The sequence below is a fragment of the Chiloscyllium plagiosum genome, chromosome 3 (assembly GCF_004010195.1).
Source record: "Chiloscyllium plagiosum isolate BGI_BamShark_2017 chromosome 3, ASM401019v2, whole genome shotgun sequence".
In the NCBI taxonomy this organism is placed as follows: Eukaryota; Metazoa; Chordata; class Chondrichthyes; order Orectolobiformes; family Hemiscylliidae; genus Chiloscyllium; species Chiloscyllium plagiosum.
In genome coordinates this window covers 60,283,667-60,301,287 of record NC_057712.1, presented here as the reverse complement: position 1 = coordinate 60,301,287, position 17,621 = coordinate 60,283,667, and the positions used below count along the sequence as shown (strand labels likewise).

The 17,621-nt window shown below is 38.2% G+C and overlaps 1 protein-coding gene across 5 annotated transcripts in view; it reads right to left on the bottom strand.

Moving 5' to 3' along the window:
• LOC122543908 (24-hydroxycholesterol 7-alpha-hydroxylase) overlaps nt 1-17,621 on the bottom strand; it is a 72,927-nt gene that overhangs the window by 13,571 nt on the left and 41,735 nt on the right. For 4 of the 5 annotated variants that reach the window (XM_043682831.1, XM_043682823.1, XM_043682841.1 and 1 more), the window contains 3 exons: nt 10,605-10,698; nt 6,834-6,929; nt 5,088-5,178 (listed from right to left, as the gene is read on the bottom strand). In XM_043682831.1, the coding sequence (XP_043538766.1) occupies nt 5,088-5,178; nt 6,834-6,929; nt 10,605-10,698 (281 nt within the window). The remainder of the gene's footprint in view (nt 1-5,087; nt 5,179-6,833; nt 6,930-10,604; nt 10,699-17,621) is intronic. The other variant, XM_043682814.1, reaches the window with a different exon arrangement.

The following is a 17,621-nucleotide window of genomic DNA, read 5'->3' as shown; positions in this document are numbered from 1 at the left end:
GCCTCAGAACCTGAATGTTTCAATCAATTACTTCTTAATCTTCTAAACTCTAATGGATACAAAGTCAGGCTGTCGATATTTGCCTAAGGTAACCCATCCAATTCCAGATAACAGTCTATTAAACGTTCTCTGAACTTTCTTCAACACAGTTACATCCTTCATTTATGAAGGTAACCAATATTGTGTACAGTATATGAATGCAGTATCACCTTGTATAACTACAGTTAGAGTCATACAGCATGGAAACAGCCCAACTCATCCATGCTGATCAGGTTTCCTAAATTGAACTAGTCCCATTTGCCTGTGTTTAGCCCATTTCCCTCTAAACCTTTCCTATCCATGTACCTGTCCAAATACCTTTTAAAAGTACCTGCCTCTACCTGAACTACCTTTACATCTAAGTATAACCTCCCTACTTCTGTATTTCCTAGAGCAGGTTGCTATATTTCTTCAGATTTCTTTGCCTGGCTCATGATGCCAAAGTTATTGCATTGATACATTACTGCAGCCATCTAATTTGACCTTGTGTATAGATGGGTGGTGGCATAGTGGTAATGCTACTGGACTGGTCAGAACCCCAGACTAATGTTGTAGGGATGTGAGCTCAAATCCTGCCATGGCAGTCAGAGTAATTTGAATTCAATAAGAGCTGGGCTAATAGCAGCTGTGTAATTAATGTTGATTTTTGTTTTAAAACTAAACTATTTTAAATATCCTTTAGAAAGGAAAAATGCCATTCTTACCTGGTCAGTCCAATATATGACTCCAAAAACACAGCAATCTGCTTGATTTGTAACTGTCCTGTGAAGTAGCCTAGCAAGCCAATCACTTAAAAAACTCAAACATTAACTCTCTTTCTCTCCCCACAGATGCTGCCCGACCTGTTTAGTGTCTCTAGGACTTAAAATTTTATTTCATATCTCCAGCATCTGCAGTACTTTGCTTTCAGTTTCATCCTAACAGCAGACATGATTGTTAGATTCAGAAAATCTCTGGGTTATGAAAGTTTTTAGAAGTCTTGGCTGTCAGAACTGAAGAGGAATTGCAACCTTAGGACTGAAAGACCATAGAGGTCATTAAAAATAGAAAGAGCCTTTAAACTTTTTCAAGGGTCAATTAAATAAGAAAGTAAAGAGAGTTAAGCCAGTAATGATATTTCTCTGAGATTGAGTGAAAAGGATACTGCTAGGAACAAGGTTGAATCTATGTTTTTGCTCTTCGTATTTAGATCCTTTCAAATTGACGTAAATATGCAGATATGCTTTTATTTGTGCTTTTGTTCTTGTGCAATGCACTTTTGTTTGAAAGAAGTATTGGTAGCCTCATGTGAATATTTCAGTGAGTAACCAACTACAAAAATAAAACTGCTGATCTATCAAGTCAGGTTTCACCTTGGATGCCGACTTGTCCAGTATTACCTTCATCTGAAACCATAACACATTCAACTTTGATTTCGGAGTACAATTTCAAAGTTTACAGACGATAAGAAAAACTTGATAAAATAGTAAATAATGCGAAATGGCAGTAGATTTTAGAAAGATATTACAGATAGGTGAAATGAGCAGAAACATGGTAGATAAAATTTAGGTAATTAAGTGCGGAGTGATGAACTTTGAGAAACAGCAGGAAGAAATATAAAATCTAATGGTACCGTTTTGAGGGAGGGGGTCATATTCACAAATCCATGAAGGTGGCATGACAATTTAAGAAGACAATTAATAAAATTAATATGTGGCTTTATAGACAGGACCCCTGAACAGAAAATCATGTTACGCTTTTGCAGATCACTGCTTTAGATTAAGTTGCTTTCAACTTAGCTGGACTATTGTTTATAGTTTTAGATATTGCCTTCAGGAAGGTTGTCAAGATCATGAAGAGAATAGAAGGGTTTACCAGGATGATGTTCGGAATGAGGCTCTACAGTAATCTAAATAGATGGAGAAGTTGAGATTGTACTCAGAAAATGTTAAGAAAGATCTAATGGAGGGATTCAACTTCCAAGGTGTTTTGATAGGAATTAGTAGGAAGAAATTGCTTTCTCTGGCAAGGGGACCAATAACAATAGGTCATAATTTAAATTAATTGGCATAAGAACTAAAACAGAAATGATGTGGAGGTGCTGGTTTTAGACTGGGGTGGACAAAGTTAAAAATCACATAACAACAGGTTGGACTATAATCTGGTGTTGTGTGATTTTTAACTTAAAACAGAAATGAAGACCCCTTTTTCAAATAAGAAGTTTTTGAACATTACCTGAAAAGCTGTTGGAATTAGATTACATAGGAAGCTCTGAAATGCAAGTGGGTGCGTTTGAAGAATTCTAGGCAGAAAACGTTTCTTTATTCATTTGTAGGACATGGGCATCACTGGCTGGCCTGCATTTATTGCTTGTCCCTAAGTGCCCTTAAGCAAATTATGGTGAGCTGCCTTTTTGACCCACTGCAGGCCATATGTTGTATGTAGACCCAAATCACTCCAAGGGAGGAAATTCCAGGATTCTGACCCAGTGACGGTTACAGATTTCCAAGTCAGGATGATGAGTGTCTTGGAGGGAAATTTATAGTTGGTACTGTTCCTATCTATCTGTTGCTCTAGTCTTTCTAGATGGAAATGTTCATGGGTTTAGAAAGTGCTATCTAAATATCTTTGGTGAATTTCTGCAGTACATTTTATAGATAATGTGCACTGGTGCTACTGAGCATTAGTGGTGGAATGAGTGGATGTTTGTGGATGTGGTGCCAATCAAACAGATTGCTTTGTCCTGGATGGTATCAAGAGTCTTGAATGTTGTTACAGCTGCACTCATCCAGGCAAGTGGGGAGTATTCCACCACAGTCCTGACTTGTGCCTTGCAGATTGGACAGGCTTTGAGTAATCATTGCAGTATTCCTAGCCTTTGACCTGCCATTGTATTTATATGGCAATTCCAGTGAGATGTTCAATTGTCCACCACCAATTACGACTGGATGTGGCAGGACTGCAAAGCTTAGATCTGATCTGTTGATTGTGGGATTGCTTAGCTCTGTCTACTTGCTGCTTAAGTTGCTCATTATGTGAGTTTACCTATTTGGTAGCTTCATCAGGTTTTAGGCATTGATGGTGCTGCTCCTTACACACCCTCCTGTACTCTCAAATGAACTTGGTTTGATGGGAATAGTTGAGTCGTGAATATGCCAGACCATGAGTTTGCAGATTGTATTGGAGTACGATTCTGCCACTGTTAATGGCCCAAAGTGGCTCATGGATGCCCAGTCTTGAGATGCTAGATTCTGACCCACTTAGCACAGGTGATAGTGCCACACAACCCGAAGAAGGGTATTCTCAATATTCAACTTCATTACCATTATAACGCTTACTGATACTCATAGAATTCCTAGAGTATGGAAGCAGGCCATTCAGCCCATTGAGTCACACTGACCTTCTGAAGAGCATCCAACCAGACCCAGCCCCCACCCTATCACTGTAACCATACATTTCTCATGGCTAGTCCACTTGGTATGCAAATCCCAGGACACTACGGGCAATTTAGGATGGCCATTTACCTAACCTGCACATCTTTGGACTATGGGAGGAAACTGAAGAACCCAGAGGAAACCCATGCAGTCACAGGGAGATTGTGAAAACTCCACCCAGACAGTCACCCGAGGCTGGAATCAAACCTGGGTCTCTGGCACTGTGAGGCAGCAGCACTAACCAATGAGTCACCATGCCGCCCCCCCACCCCACAATGACACTGTCATGGACAGATGCACCTGCATGCTGGTAGACTGGTATGGATGAGGTCAAGTATGTTTTTCCCTCTTGTTGGTTCCCTTACCACTTGGCACAGACCCAGTCTTGCAGCTATATCCTTGAGGATACGACCAGCTCGATCAGTAGTATTGTTACCAAGCCGCTCTTGGTGATGGATATTGAAATCCTCCCACTCAGAGTGCAATTTGTGTTCATGCCACCCTCAGTGCTTCCTCCAAATGTTGTTCTAGTTTCTAGGTTGATCGTGAGTGATCTGTCCAGTTTCATTTCTTTCTTGAGACTGTGTGGTGACTGGTAAAACAGAATGGCTTGCTAGGTCACTTCAGAGGGCAGTTGAGAGTCAATCACATTTCTGTGACGTGGAGTAACATGTAGGTCAAGCCAGGTGAGGATGGCAGATTTCCCTCCCTGAAGAACATTAGTGAACAAGATGGGTTTTTCTAGCGATCAACAATGATTACATGGTTATCAGAAGATTCTTAATACTGGATTTTTTTTAACTGAATTCAAATTCCCCCATATTTCATGGCTGGATTTGAACCCAGAATATTAGCTGAGTTTCTGGATTAATAACCTAGCGATAATACCACTAGGCCACTGACTCCCCTCCACCTGGATATGAAACTCAACTGGATTTCTTTTTCAATTAAATAACACTGACACAACAGACTACGTGAATCCTTTCTAAAAGATTCTGACTCAAAACCACCCAGGAATTTTCTCCTTCCCCAAACATTTTTATTTAGCTTAAGGCTGTGTGCATATATTCTTCACCAAAGTCATTGGCATCAATTTAGGCACTGGAAATAACAATGCCAAAAACAGCCTTGTTGACCCTCCTTACTACCATCTAGGGGCCACAGTTTCAAAATTAGGGGCTGCCACATCAGGATAGAGATGAGAAGAAATTGGATCTCTCAATGGGTTGAGAGATACTGGTACTCTGCCTCAGAAGATAGTAGTGGTGTGGCTATTGAAAATTTTTAAGACAGAAGTCGATAAATTCTTAGTGGGCAGGGGAATCAAGGGTTATCGGGATAGATGGGAATATGGAAATGTGAAACACAAACAAATAAGCCATGACCTTAATGAAATGGTTTCTTTATTTAGCTCATGGGGCTGAATGGTCTACTTCTGCTTCTATTTCATATGTTCATATGAATACCAGAGATGCAGCATATTTGATATGTGTTGTGGGGAAATCGCAGGAAAATCTGTACCCTTGTAATCAGGATAGCATTTTTGGAAAATAAACTGACTTCTATTCATTACATCTTATTATCAATGATAACCAAAACATTTTATCCACTAGTAAAAGATTTTAAAACAATTACTTTTGTCATCCATGACAGAACCTAGTTCCTTCATAACAGTCTGATAAACAAATGGATTCGAAATAATAAATGCAAGAGTCCAGAATGTGATCTGAAAAAAGAGAAACAATAGCAATTATACAATATATTCACAATGTTCACTTCTTTAAACTAATCGACTGGAGGTGCACTATTAAACTTGTGGAATAACTGGAGCGAAAGCTGCAAAGCATCTTTTATTAGATTAGACATAAGCAAAACTGATTAACCTAAGGTTATCAATTAAAGTTCATGAGAATTGGGACAAAATTCTCTCCTGGTTGAATCATAATGTAGCCCAAAGGAAGAAAGCTGTGAACGTTGTAGTCTAATCTCAGTTTCAAAATTATAAATTCACGAACTCCTCACTATGGTTTTCTAAGACCATTCATCTCCGTCTACCTCATTAATGATTTTCCCTCCAACATAATGTTCGCAGTGAGGACATTCACCAAAGGTTGCAGAGTAATATAGAATCCCTACAGTGTTGAAACAGGCCCTTCGGCCCAAAATGTCACACCAAACCTCCGAAGAGTAACCCAGCCAGACACATTCCCCTACCCTATCACTCTACATTTACCCCTAACTAACCTACACATCCCTGAACACTATGGGCAATTTAGCATAGCCAGTTTACCTAACCTGCACATCTTTGGATTGTGGGAGGAAATCGGAGCACCCAGCAGAAACCCACACAGACACGAGGAGAATGTGCAAACTCCACACAGACAGTCGCCCGAGGATGGAATCGAACGCGGGTTTCTGGCGACATGAGGCAGTAGTGCTAACTACTGAGCCACTGTGCGACCCCAGCACATTAATATTGCTAAATACTCCACTGTCAACATCCTCAGGGTGGCCATTGACCAGAAACTGAATGGGACCAGTTATAAAATTGTGTGGCTACAAGAGCAGGTTCAAAGCCAGCAATTTTGTGGTGATTAGTCACCTCCAAAGCCTGTCCGCCAACTACAAAACTCAGGTCAGATGCATGATGGAATACTCTCCAATTTCCTGAATGACTACAGCTCCAAACAACATTTAAGAAACTCACCAACATCCAGAACAAAGCAGTCCACCTGATTAATGAACCAAACACAATATTAAATATTCATTCCCTGCACCAGCAAAGCATGACAGTGGTGCTGTGTAACTTCAATAATGCCCACTGCAGCAACTCGTCAACAGTACCTTTCAAGCCCACAACCACTGCCAGTTAAAAGAACAAAGGAAGCTGATTAATAGAAACAGTGGCACCTTCCATTTTTCCATCAAGTCTCCTGTGCTCTTGTGGAAATAAATTTTCAATGCTGCTGTATCAAAATCCTGGGAATTCTCCTCAATTAGCATTGTATTGTGTCAATACTGCATGGACTGCAGCAGTTCAAGAAGACCGCTTTTCAACACTTTCTAAAGGGCAAATTAGACTTGGGGAATAAATACTGTTATCGTCAAAAGATATTCCTAATCCAACACACAAAAAGGATCTCTTAAAGACTATTTTAAAGGAAAGACTGCTTTTAGTATCAAAAGTGTGTGTAACTGAAAAGTCTTTTCCACATAAAATGCAGAACATTATGTCTAAAAAAGTTCTGATTTTCCAAAGATCAAGTAATAGAAATACAAGTCACAGAAATCCCAAAGTCTGAATTATTTCACAATTGTTACCATTTTAATTAGTTTATTTGGACAGGCAAATGTCAGCTAATATTTGAATTAGGTACTTACAGGAAGTGCATTTGCTTGGGAAGCCCAGAGTAACAATAAACTGTAATTAGCAGTAGAGTTTCCATTCAAAGTGTCTAAAAGATGCTGAAACAATGTCTGGAAAGGATATAAATTAATGGTATTAACATTATTTAAGTAATTTAGTATTTTGAACTGCAAATGAAAGATCCTCTAAAGAGGAATAGAAACTTTCATCCCTGTAAAATGCATCCCCAATCATAAATACAGAATCACACTACAGCTACAATGAGAGGAAGTGATGGAGGTTGGTACAATTACAACATTTAAAAGACATCTGGATGGGTATATCAATAGGAAGGGTTTAAAGGGATATGGGCCAAGTGCTGGCAAATGGGACTAGGTTTGGTTAAGATAATTGGTTGGCATGGACGAGTTGGACCAAAGGGTCTGCTTCCATGCTGCACATCTCTATGATTGTATTCATTTTAAAATAATTTATGAACTCTGATGAAAAAAAGTTAAAGTAACATTTCCCAAAAGATGAATTGCATCATCTATTGTAGGTCTGTAGTATCAGAATACTAGGTACCACTACCACACCTATACCTTCATGTTCTCAATATTTAAGCTCCAAATATTACTGCAGGGTGAATGCAGCTTGATGACAGATTAATCACAGAAAACACTTAAATCAAATAAGATTTTAAATTATATGATTTCTTATAAGTCTTTTCATCTTATGTGCAAGAACCACGAACTGTCATCATGGCACACAACTGGATGACAAAATTAGAAAGTGTAAGTGTATTTTAGTTTAGGAATTGCAAGATGGTGAACATTGAAGTGTCTTCAAGACACTTTGAGATTAAATTATTTGTCTCTCCACTCCCTACAAAGGTATCCTCTTCCCTCCAAACATTTTGAAATTTGATGAATCATATTAACCTTCATGGACTTTGATGTTAAATGCAATTCATCTACCTACATAGTAGCACGGGAGAGTCTTTTTTCACTCTTTGGATGTGGGAGTCACTGGTTTGGCCAGCATTTATTGCCTAACTAATTTACCAGAGTGCACTGAGTCTGTAGGTCACATAACAGTAGGTCTGAAGTCACACATAGGCCAGACCTGGTTAGGATGATAGATTTCCTTCCCGCCAGATGGATGTGTACAACAATCAACAGCGGTCATGAGATGAACTTCTTATTCCAGAGTTTTACTAAATTCAAGTTTTGATCAATCTGTCGGGATCGGATTTAAACATTAACCTGAAGTTCTGAATACCAAGGCTAGTGACATTGCCACTATGCCACTGTCTCACTGCCTGATCAACTGACTGTTTAATTATTTGCTATCTAGCTAATAATGCAACAAGTGTCAATAGCAAACCCATTACAAAACCCACTGATATGTTTACATTCCTTGACACTATATCACTAAAAAAAAGGAAAGAATCAGAGTTCAGTTATCAGGCTGGTAATGCTGTCAGAGGAATCCAAATTATTGATGTTCGATTCAACTGTATTAAGCTAACTAATTTCTCCAAGGCTCCTTAGACAGCATCACTACCATCTGAAAGAACAAGGGCAGCAGATACAGTACATGGGAACACCACTATATACAAGTTCTCCTCCAAACTAAGTACCATCTGACTTGGAAATATATTACCTTTCCTTCACTATTGCTGGGCCAACATTCTGGAACTCCTTTCCTCATATCATTGTGGGTATACCTGCAATAAATAGACTGTAGATGTTCAAGGAGACAGCTCATCACCTTCTCAAGATAAACTAGGGATGGGCTATAAATGCTGGTGTAGCCAGTGAGACCCATATCATATGAATGAATTAAACACAACTAGAATGTGTGAAACTTCAAAAACATATTTCTTAAAAAATTGAATTGTAAGACCAAATCATGTGAAAACATTATATAAATATATTACAACACATCAAAAAGGTGTAACATAAATATTAACAAGTCTGCACAAGCTAAATAGCCAAAGTGCATTTTTAATTTTAGTTAATAATGTCTTTAAATCTTGGCTAGCAGAAAAAAACAATTTATTACAATGTGGTCACACTGGCACAGTTCTACATTTTTAAAATATTTACCAAACAAATTAATACATAATGGCAGAAATATTTTTCGCAAATATTCCCCCAGCAACTCCATTCCTACTCAATTCCAGTTTTGGTGTCTATTATAACTGCATACAGCATTAGGAGCTAAATAGAGTTCAATAATTTAATCATGGCCCTTGTTCCATTCACATACAAATCAGAGTAGGAATTGAACCTGTGCTCAGAGGCAGGAGTGCTACCAATTGAGCTAGCTTACACTTATGAAGTAAATATGATCCAGAGATAAAACTGTTGAAATGATCCTAGCAATAAAGCAGATAATAACATCAAAAAGCACAAAACTAGAAAACCCATTTATTCCATGGACCAAACATGTACACATGATTTTTAAAAGTTACTCCTATTCCAAAAAAATGGGGAGGTGATGGGGCTTTAGTACTATTATCACTGGACTGCAAATCTAGAGACAAAGGAACAGCAGATGGTGGAATTTGAATTCAATAACAAAAAACAAAATCTGGAATTGAGAGGCTAATGATGACCGTGAATCCACTGCCAATTGTCAGAAAAACACATCTGTTTCACTAATGCTCTTTAGGAAAGTAAACTGCCACCCTTACCTAGTCTGGCCTACATGTAACTGCAGACTCACAGCAATGTAATTGACTCTTGCCATTTAGAGATGGACAATAATTATTAGCATAGCCAGCAACGTCCTCATCCCATGAATGAATAAAAAATAGAAGTTTCAAATGATTATTCAACTAACCCAATATTGTACTTGATTCATTCATTCTTTGGTGTGAAATTTCCAAGCTCTAAGAAACTCAAGAATAATTTCAGAAATCAAATAATGTGTATGCTCCAACAATACTGTTATAATAGCCCTCAAATTCATTTCAAGTAAGATGTTACGGGTGGCAGGGTGGCATCGGGCAGCACGGTGGTACAGTGGTTAGCACTGCTGCCTCCCAGTGCCAGAGACCTGGGTTCAATTCCCACCTCAGGCATCTGCTGTATGGAGTTTTCACATTCTCCCTGTATCTGCATGAGTTTCCTCCCACAGTCCAAAAATGTGCAGGTTAGGTGAACTGGCCATGCTAAATTGCCCGTAGCGTTAGGTGAAGGGGTAAATGTAGGGGAAGGGTCTGTGTGGGTTCTCTTCGGAGGGTTGGTGTGGACTTGTTGGGCCGAAGAGCCTGTTTCCACACTGTAAGTAATCGAATCTAATGTTCAATCAACTCTTTCCAACATTTCATTACCTGCTTTACCAGCATAGCATATTTCATGTTTCTGTTTTAATCAAAGTCAGTAAAAATGAAATAAAACTTCTGCATTAAAAAGTGACAAGGGAAAATCCATAGAAGGTTTGAAAAGGTCTAAGAAATAGAGAAAGCTTATATTCTTACTACAGTGAAAGTGTTATATTATTAATTCCCAGAAGAATAGTGGCTAATTGGTTGATCAATTTATATAACATTGAAGTATAGCTCAGTAAATACAACATATAACCATTTCTTAAATTTGAAATTAGTGGAGAAATTTGATTCAATATAATAAATGATCCTACAAGTTTATTTCACCTCACTAATTCATTTAAAAAATAATTCAGCCTGAATGATGCAGCAATTCGTATTTCAATGTTTTAACATGGTTACTACATTAATCCAAACACGTATAATTTTAGTGGTCTTTACTCTAAGATTGTGTGAGCATAACTATTACCTTGGAGTGGTCATCTGCAGGTTTCAACTTTGCAGCATTGGAGACAATACTTCCAAATAGAGACAGAAGCCAGTGCTTTGATTTAGACCAGTCTCTGCAGATACAAGATGAAATAATAAATAGGTCAAAGCTTTACTTACTGAGATGAAGAAGCACTGTACGTGCTATGACTCTATGTTTACCTTGAACGTCTTTATACTAAAATGATTATTAATAAGGTAATGACTAAATGTCTACCAGAAACTGTCTGCTAGGGTGTGATTGTAATAGAGAGGGTAAAAGGGGATTTTTGAATCTGTTGCCAGGGCTGGAAAACCGTAGCTGTAAGGAAAGATGGCAGGATAATTTTCTTTGCAACAGAAGCTAAAAGGAGGTTTGACTGAGATGATGTCATGTACACAAGCAGCAGTAGGTCAATGTGGCAATGGGATGATCATGTACTCTGCTCAATCACTTTGAGGTCAGTCAGTTTTGAAGGTCAGAACTTTGCCAAAACAATTGTAAATATTTCACTCAACTTTTAACTTTACAATTAAATAATTTTGAGACTAACACAAAATGCTGTCATTGGATTGTGCTGCCCACATTCCATAAGACATAGGAATAGGAGCAGACTATTCAGCTCATTGAGTCTGTTCTGCCATTCGATGAAATGATGGCTAATCTGATAATCCTCAACTCCAATTTCCTGTCTTTTCCCCATATCACTCAATACCCTCACTGATTAGTCATGCCTTTCTCAGCCTTGAATATACCTAAATATCCAGCCTTGACAGCTTTCTGTAGTAAAGAATTCCACAAATTCATTGCTTGCAGATAAGAAATTATTCCTTCAAAGATGTTACTCATGTCCCCCTACACATTAACAGCACAGAGATGGAACGAGTGGAGAGTGTCCAGCTCTTGGGAGTGGTCATCCACAACAAGCTTTCTTGGACTCTTCATGTGGACGCACTGGTTACAAAGGCCCAACAACACCTCTTCTTCCTCAAGCAGCTGAGGAAATTTGGCATGTCGGCGAATACCCTTGCCAATTTTTATAGGTGCGCCATCGAAGGCATTCTGTCTGGATGTACCACTACCCGGTATGGTAACTGTACCATTCAAGATCGGAGACGGTTACAGAGAGTGGTGAACTCGGCCCGGACAATCACAAAGGCCAACCTCCCATCTATGGAATCCATCTACCAGGCCTGCAGTCAAAGAAAGGCCACCAGAATTCTTAAAGATCCATCCCACCCTGGCAATGCTTTTCTACAACCTCTACCATCGGGGAGAAGGTACAGAAGCCTGAACACACGCACCAGGCGGTTTCGTAATAGTTTCTATCCTACCGTTGTTAGAATACTGAATGGACTCACAAACACTTAACATTCGTCTGAATCTGTGTTTTTGTTTTTTGCCGCTGTTTACCTATTATTTATTTATCGATACTACTTAACTCTGTGATCTGCCTGTATTGCTTGCAAGACAAAGCTTTTCACTGTGCCTCGATATACATAACAATAATTCAATTTTCTCTGACTTACGTTCTTAGGATAAGAGGTAGCAAATTTAAAACAGAGTTGAGGAGAAACTACTTCTCCCAAAGGATTGTGAATCTGTGGAACTTGCTAGGACAGTGAATAAATTTAAGGAGGAGTTACACAGGTTTTTAATTGGTAATGGGTTGATGGGATATGAACAGAAGACAGGAAAATGGGGGTAAGGAGCATATCAGCCATGATTGAATGGCGGAGCAGACTCAATGAGCCAAATGGCTTAATTCTGCTCCTACATGTTATGAATTTATGAACTTCTAAGGGCAACCCGTTTTTGAGATTATGCCCTCTGGTCTTAGACTCTCCTGCAAGGAGAAATAACCTTTCTGCATCTTTCCAGTCAAGTAGCCTAAGAATCTTGTATATTCCGACAAGTACTGGTCCAAACTACTCAACCTCTCTTCCTAACACTCTCCAAACCTGAGTTCAAGCTAGGAAGCTTTCTCTGAACTGTCTATAATACCAGTATTTGCTTAGATAAGGGAACAAACTGTTCACCATATTCCAGCTTTCTGACTAACGTCTTGTATTATTTAAGCAAAGTTTCCCTAATTTTACACTCCATTTCCTATGAATAAAAGCCTAAATTTCATTTACCTTCCTTATTTATTACATGCTTGTTTTTTAAAGTTATACATAAAGACTGCCAGATGCCTTTGTACTATCACTTTCTCCATTTAAATAACAACCAGCTCCCCTTTTCTTCCCGTCAAAGTACATAACCTCATATTTTCCCACCTTGTATTCCAACTGCCAAGTTTTTGTCCATTCATTTAACTGTCAATAACACATCTGTAGGCTCTGTCATCCTCACTACATAATTTCCCACCTACTTTTGTGATATCCACAAACTTAGATCTTGTATATGGCCTCGGTACTGATTCCTGTGGTACTCTACTCATTACAGAATGCCATTTTGAAAATGTGCCCCATTCCAACTCTATACTTTCTATTAATCCAATCCTCCATCTGTTGGTTTTTTAAACATCCTTTGCCACATGCTTTGTGTTTTTCTTTCAATTTCATCCTGTCAAGCCTTCTCATGTTCCTATTTCTTATGGTCTTATGATGATACCCTTAACTTTCCTAGTTTACCATGGCTGGTTTATCCCCTTTTCTAGAATCCTTCTTTTTCACTGGGATATATATTTGCTGTCTACAAGTAACTATTGTCTGAAACTTCTGTCATTTTTCCTCAATAATCTTTGTTGCCAACCTCATTTCTCAGTCCATTCCAGCAAGTTCTATGCTTGTTCTTTATAAATTTCCCTCATTTAAGCTTAGCACAGTTGTTTCTGTCCAAAATTCCTCCTTCTCAAACTGAATGCTACATTCTACACACATTTCATAGGGGATCTTTCACTCTGACATCATTATTAAATCTGCCTCATCATATAACACCAAATCTGAAATAGCTCAATCCCTGGTTGTATCCACTACATATGGTTCTAGAAAATTGTCCAAAACACACACTATGAATTCCACCTCAGGCGCTACCTTTGCCAATTTGATTATCCCAATTTATATGAAGATCAAATTGTCCCATGAATAATGTACCACTTTTGTTACATGCCCTTATTATCCCCTAATTTATTCTGAATCCTACTAAATAGCTACTTTTCAAGGTCTTTATACTACTTCTACTAATGTCATCTTCCCCTTTTCATTTCTTACCTCCACTCATAATGAATCTTCTGATTCAAAATCATTTCTTGCTGTTGTACTTATTCCATCTGGTACAAGCAATACCACCATACCATGCTCTCTTTGCTGCCAGTCCTTTCAGAAAACCATAGTTAGTTCCCAGTTTTAATTTCTTATAACCATGTCTCCATAATTGCTAGAGGACCTTACCCATTTACCTGTATTTATGCAGTTAGTTCATTTATTTTATTCCAAATTCTACATGATTTCAAGTAAAGACCCATTAATTTTGCATTTTTGTTATTTTTCCCCCTTTGTTCCCATTTCTTGATAGTTTTCTATGACTCTTCCTGTCCAACTCTAGGCATCACTATCCAAGTAGCTGCTCTGTAATGCTGTCATATCCTCTTGCTTTGTGAGCCTACATTTCCGCTCTCTGAAATGATCCCCCCAATTAGTTCAAAGCCCTCTCTAAAACCTTCTTTATTTGATTTGCCAAAGTCAGCAAAATCTGAATAACAATCTCTGACTTCCATGCGCTCAAGGTCACTTGAGATTTGTTTCAAGTTCAGCAACAGGAGCTCTTCTGTAACTGTTCTGTTTCTACATATTTGAATATTGATAGGGAGCATTGAGAAACTGCTTGCTAAACCGTTCCACCCGTCTTGAAACAGCAGCTTCGATTGACTGAGACTTGCATGCAGTTAAAATGGCAATAAGAACTGGGTAGAAGGTATGTGTCATTGGCCACTAATTATAATAATCTGATTTGAACCCTTCAAACATTGTGCTTACACCGGGCAGGAGGGGACTGTGATATCCCTGAGTGACAGAGAATGGAATCACCACATTTTAATCAATTCAGCAATAAGCTCTGGAGGATGAGTTTCTGGAGTGTGCTAAGAATGGTTTTCTAGGTCACTATCTCTATGAGCTAACTAAGGACATGCTATTTTAGATCTAGTGTTATGAAATGAAAAAGGCTAATTAACAATCTTGTAAAAAAGTCTTGAGGGATGAGTGACCATAATATGAAAACAATTTACATTACACTTTTCCAAGTGAAGTCATTCATTCTGAAGCAAAAGATATTAAATTTGAACAAGCGAAATTATTGAAAGCATGAGGCACAAAATGGCTGAGGTGATTGCAAGATTATATTAAATAGCATGACAATGTATAAGCAATGGATATTCTTTAAAAATTATATGACTTACATGAACTACGTAGTCTGTCAAAGCACAAAAACTCAAAAAATGCAGTCAATTCTAACTAACAAAGAAATTTAGAATTGACAAGATTAAAAGGGGAGACCAATAAAGTTGCCAGAAATAGCAGTAATTCTGAGGACTGGGAGGTTTACAGAATATAAAGGAGTATCAAGAAACTGATAAAGAAAGGGAGTGTAGAATATGGATGATATCTAGAAAAATACACAAAAGGGACCGTAAGATCCTCGAAAGATATGTAAAAAAGGAATGTTTGGTTAAAACAAATGTGGGTCAATTACAGGCAGAAACAGGAGAATTTATAATGGGAAATAGAGAAATGGCACAGAAGCTAAATTAATACTTTATGTCTAATGTCATAGAAGACACTAGACATCTCCCAGAATTAGAGATCCAAGAGGCTAGGTAGAAATAGAAGTTGAAGAAAGTTAATATTAGTAAGAATATTATTCTGGAGAAATGAATGGATTGAAAATTGAATAAATACTCGGCCTTAATGGTCTATATTTGACAGTGTTGAAGGAGTTGGCTATATAAATTCAATTTGTTGATGATTGTCTTCAAAGTTCTACAGATTCTGGAATAATTCCTGCAGATTGGAAGGTATCAAATGTCACCCCACTATTTAAGAAGGGAATGAGAAAGAGAAAATAGGGAACTACAGACCTGTTAGCTTTACATTAGTAATAGGAAAAAATGCTAGGATTTATTATAAAGAATAGAATAAATAGACACCTGGCTGATAACAATCTGATTGGGCATAGCCAACATGGGTTTGCACATGGAAATCATATTTGACAAATATTTTGGATTTTTTTTTGAAGAATTTATTCACAAAATTGATAAAGGACAGCTGATTGACATAGGATACTAAGATTTTCAGCATTCTTTTGATAAAGTTCCACAGAGGAGACTGGTTATAAAAAAATAAAGAACATGCTATAGAATGCAATGTACTGGCATGGATAAATGATTGGCTAACAGACAGAAAGCAATACAAATAAATGGTCAGTCTCACACCGATTAGTTGTAACCTAGTGGGTTACTGCAAAGTTCAGTATTTGGACGTTGACTGTTCACAAAAAATATCAATGATTTTAAGTTGAGGACCAAAGGTAATATTTTGAATTTGTGGATAATACAAAGCTAAGTGTGTTATGAGAAAAATATAAGGTGATATCAGGGGGTTTCAGACAGGCTTAGTAAGTGGACAAGAACATGGAAAATGGCACATATTGTGGAAAAATGTAAGGATATCCATTTTTTGGAGAAATAGTTGTGCAAAGTATTTTTCAAATTGTAACAGATTGGAAAATGTAGATGTAGTAAAGGATCTAGGTCTCCTTGTCGATAAGTAATTGAAGGTGACATGGTTGCAACAAGCTAGTAGGAAGGGTAATAGAATACTAACCTTAATTGTTACAGGGCTAGTGAAGTCTTGTTTCAAATTGTACAGGAGCTTGTTTAGACCAGACGTGGAGTACTGAGTGCATTTCTGATCTCATCTCAAGAAAGATATGATTGCTATAAAGGGAGTGCAAGGAAGGTTCACCAGATTTGTTCCTGAGATTGTGGGACTATCCTATGAAGAGAGATTGGATAAACGATCTGTATTCACTAGAGTTTTGAAGAATGAGGGGTGATCTCATTGAATCTTATAAAATACTTAAAGAAACTGACAGGTAAGATGTCTGTTATTTTTAAATTTAAAAATAATGGGCAAACCTTTGGAATTATCTATTACAGACGGTTGCAAAAACTAGAGTCTTTCTGTATATTTTGGGCAGAGATTCATAAATTTCTGATTTCCAGTGGAATACAGAGGTATTGAAGTATTCCATCAGCTATGATGGACTAGAATGTTGGAGCAGCTTGAGGGGCTGAATGGCCTACTGCTATTCCTATGTTTCTATGAACCACCATTGCCGCTGAATACGCTCGGATCGATGCTTGCTGCCTATGTATACTCCCTCAATGAAATTCAAACCAACCCAAATCACAATCCATCAAAATCCAAACCAGAGTCTTTGTGGACTATTTTTTGGTTCAACATTTAAACTTGAATAGGCTGACGGTGCCAGATCTGATGTCACTGTGTAGCAAAGCCTCATGATGGAAACTGTAGTTTCTTCATCTCCTTGGTGCTTATAGATGACAAATTGTGTAACTGATTTGTTTAGGATATTGTTTTACAGTATCCCAGAATACTTTCTTTGGCCACAAAGATATTGATACCAATTCCTGTAGAATCATGGCCAATCCAGAAGGGTTAAAATCAACTAGGAGAAAGTGAGGACTGCAGATGCTGGAGATCAGAGCTGAAAAATGTGTTGCTGGAAATGCGCAGCAGGTCATCCAAGGAGGACGAGAATCGCGTTTCGGGCATAAGCCCTTTTTCAGGAATGAGGAGGGTGTGCCAAGCAGGCTAAGATAAAGGGTAGGGAGGAGGGACTTGGGGGAGGGGCGTTGGGAATGCGATAGGTGGAAGGAGGTTAAGGTGAGGGTGATAGGCCAGAAAGGAGGTGGGGGCGGAGAGGTCGGGAAGAAGATTGCAGGTCAAGAAGGCGGTGCTGAGTCTGAGGGTTGGGACTGAGATAAGGTGG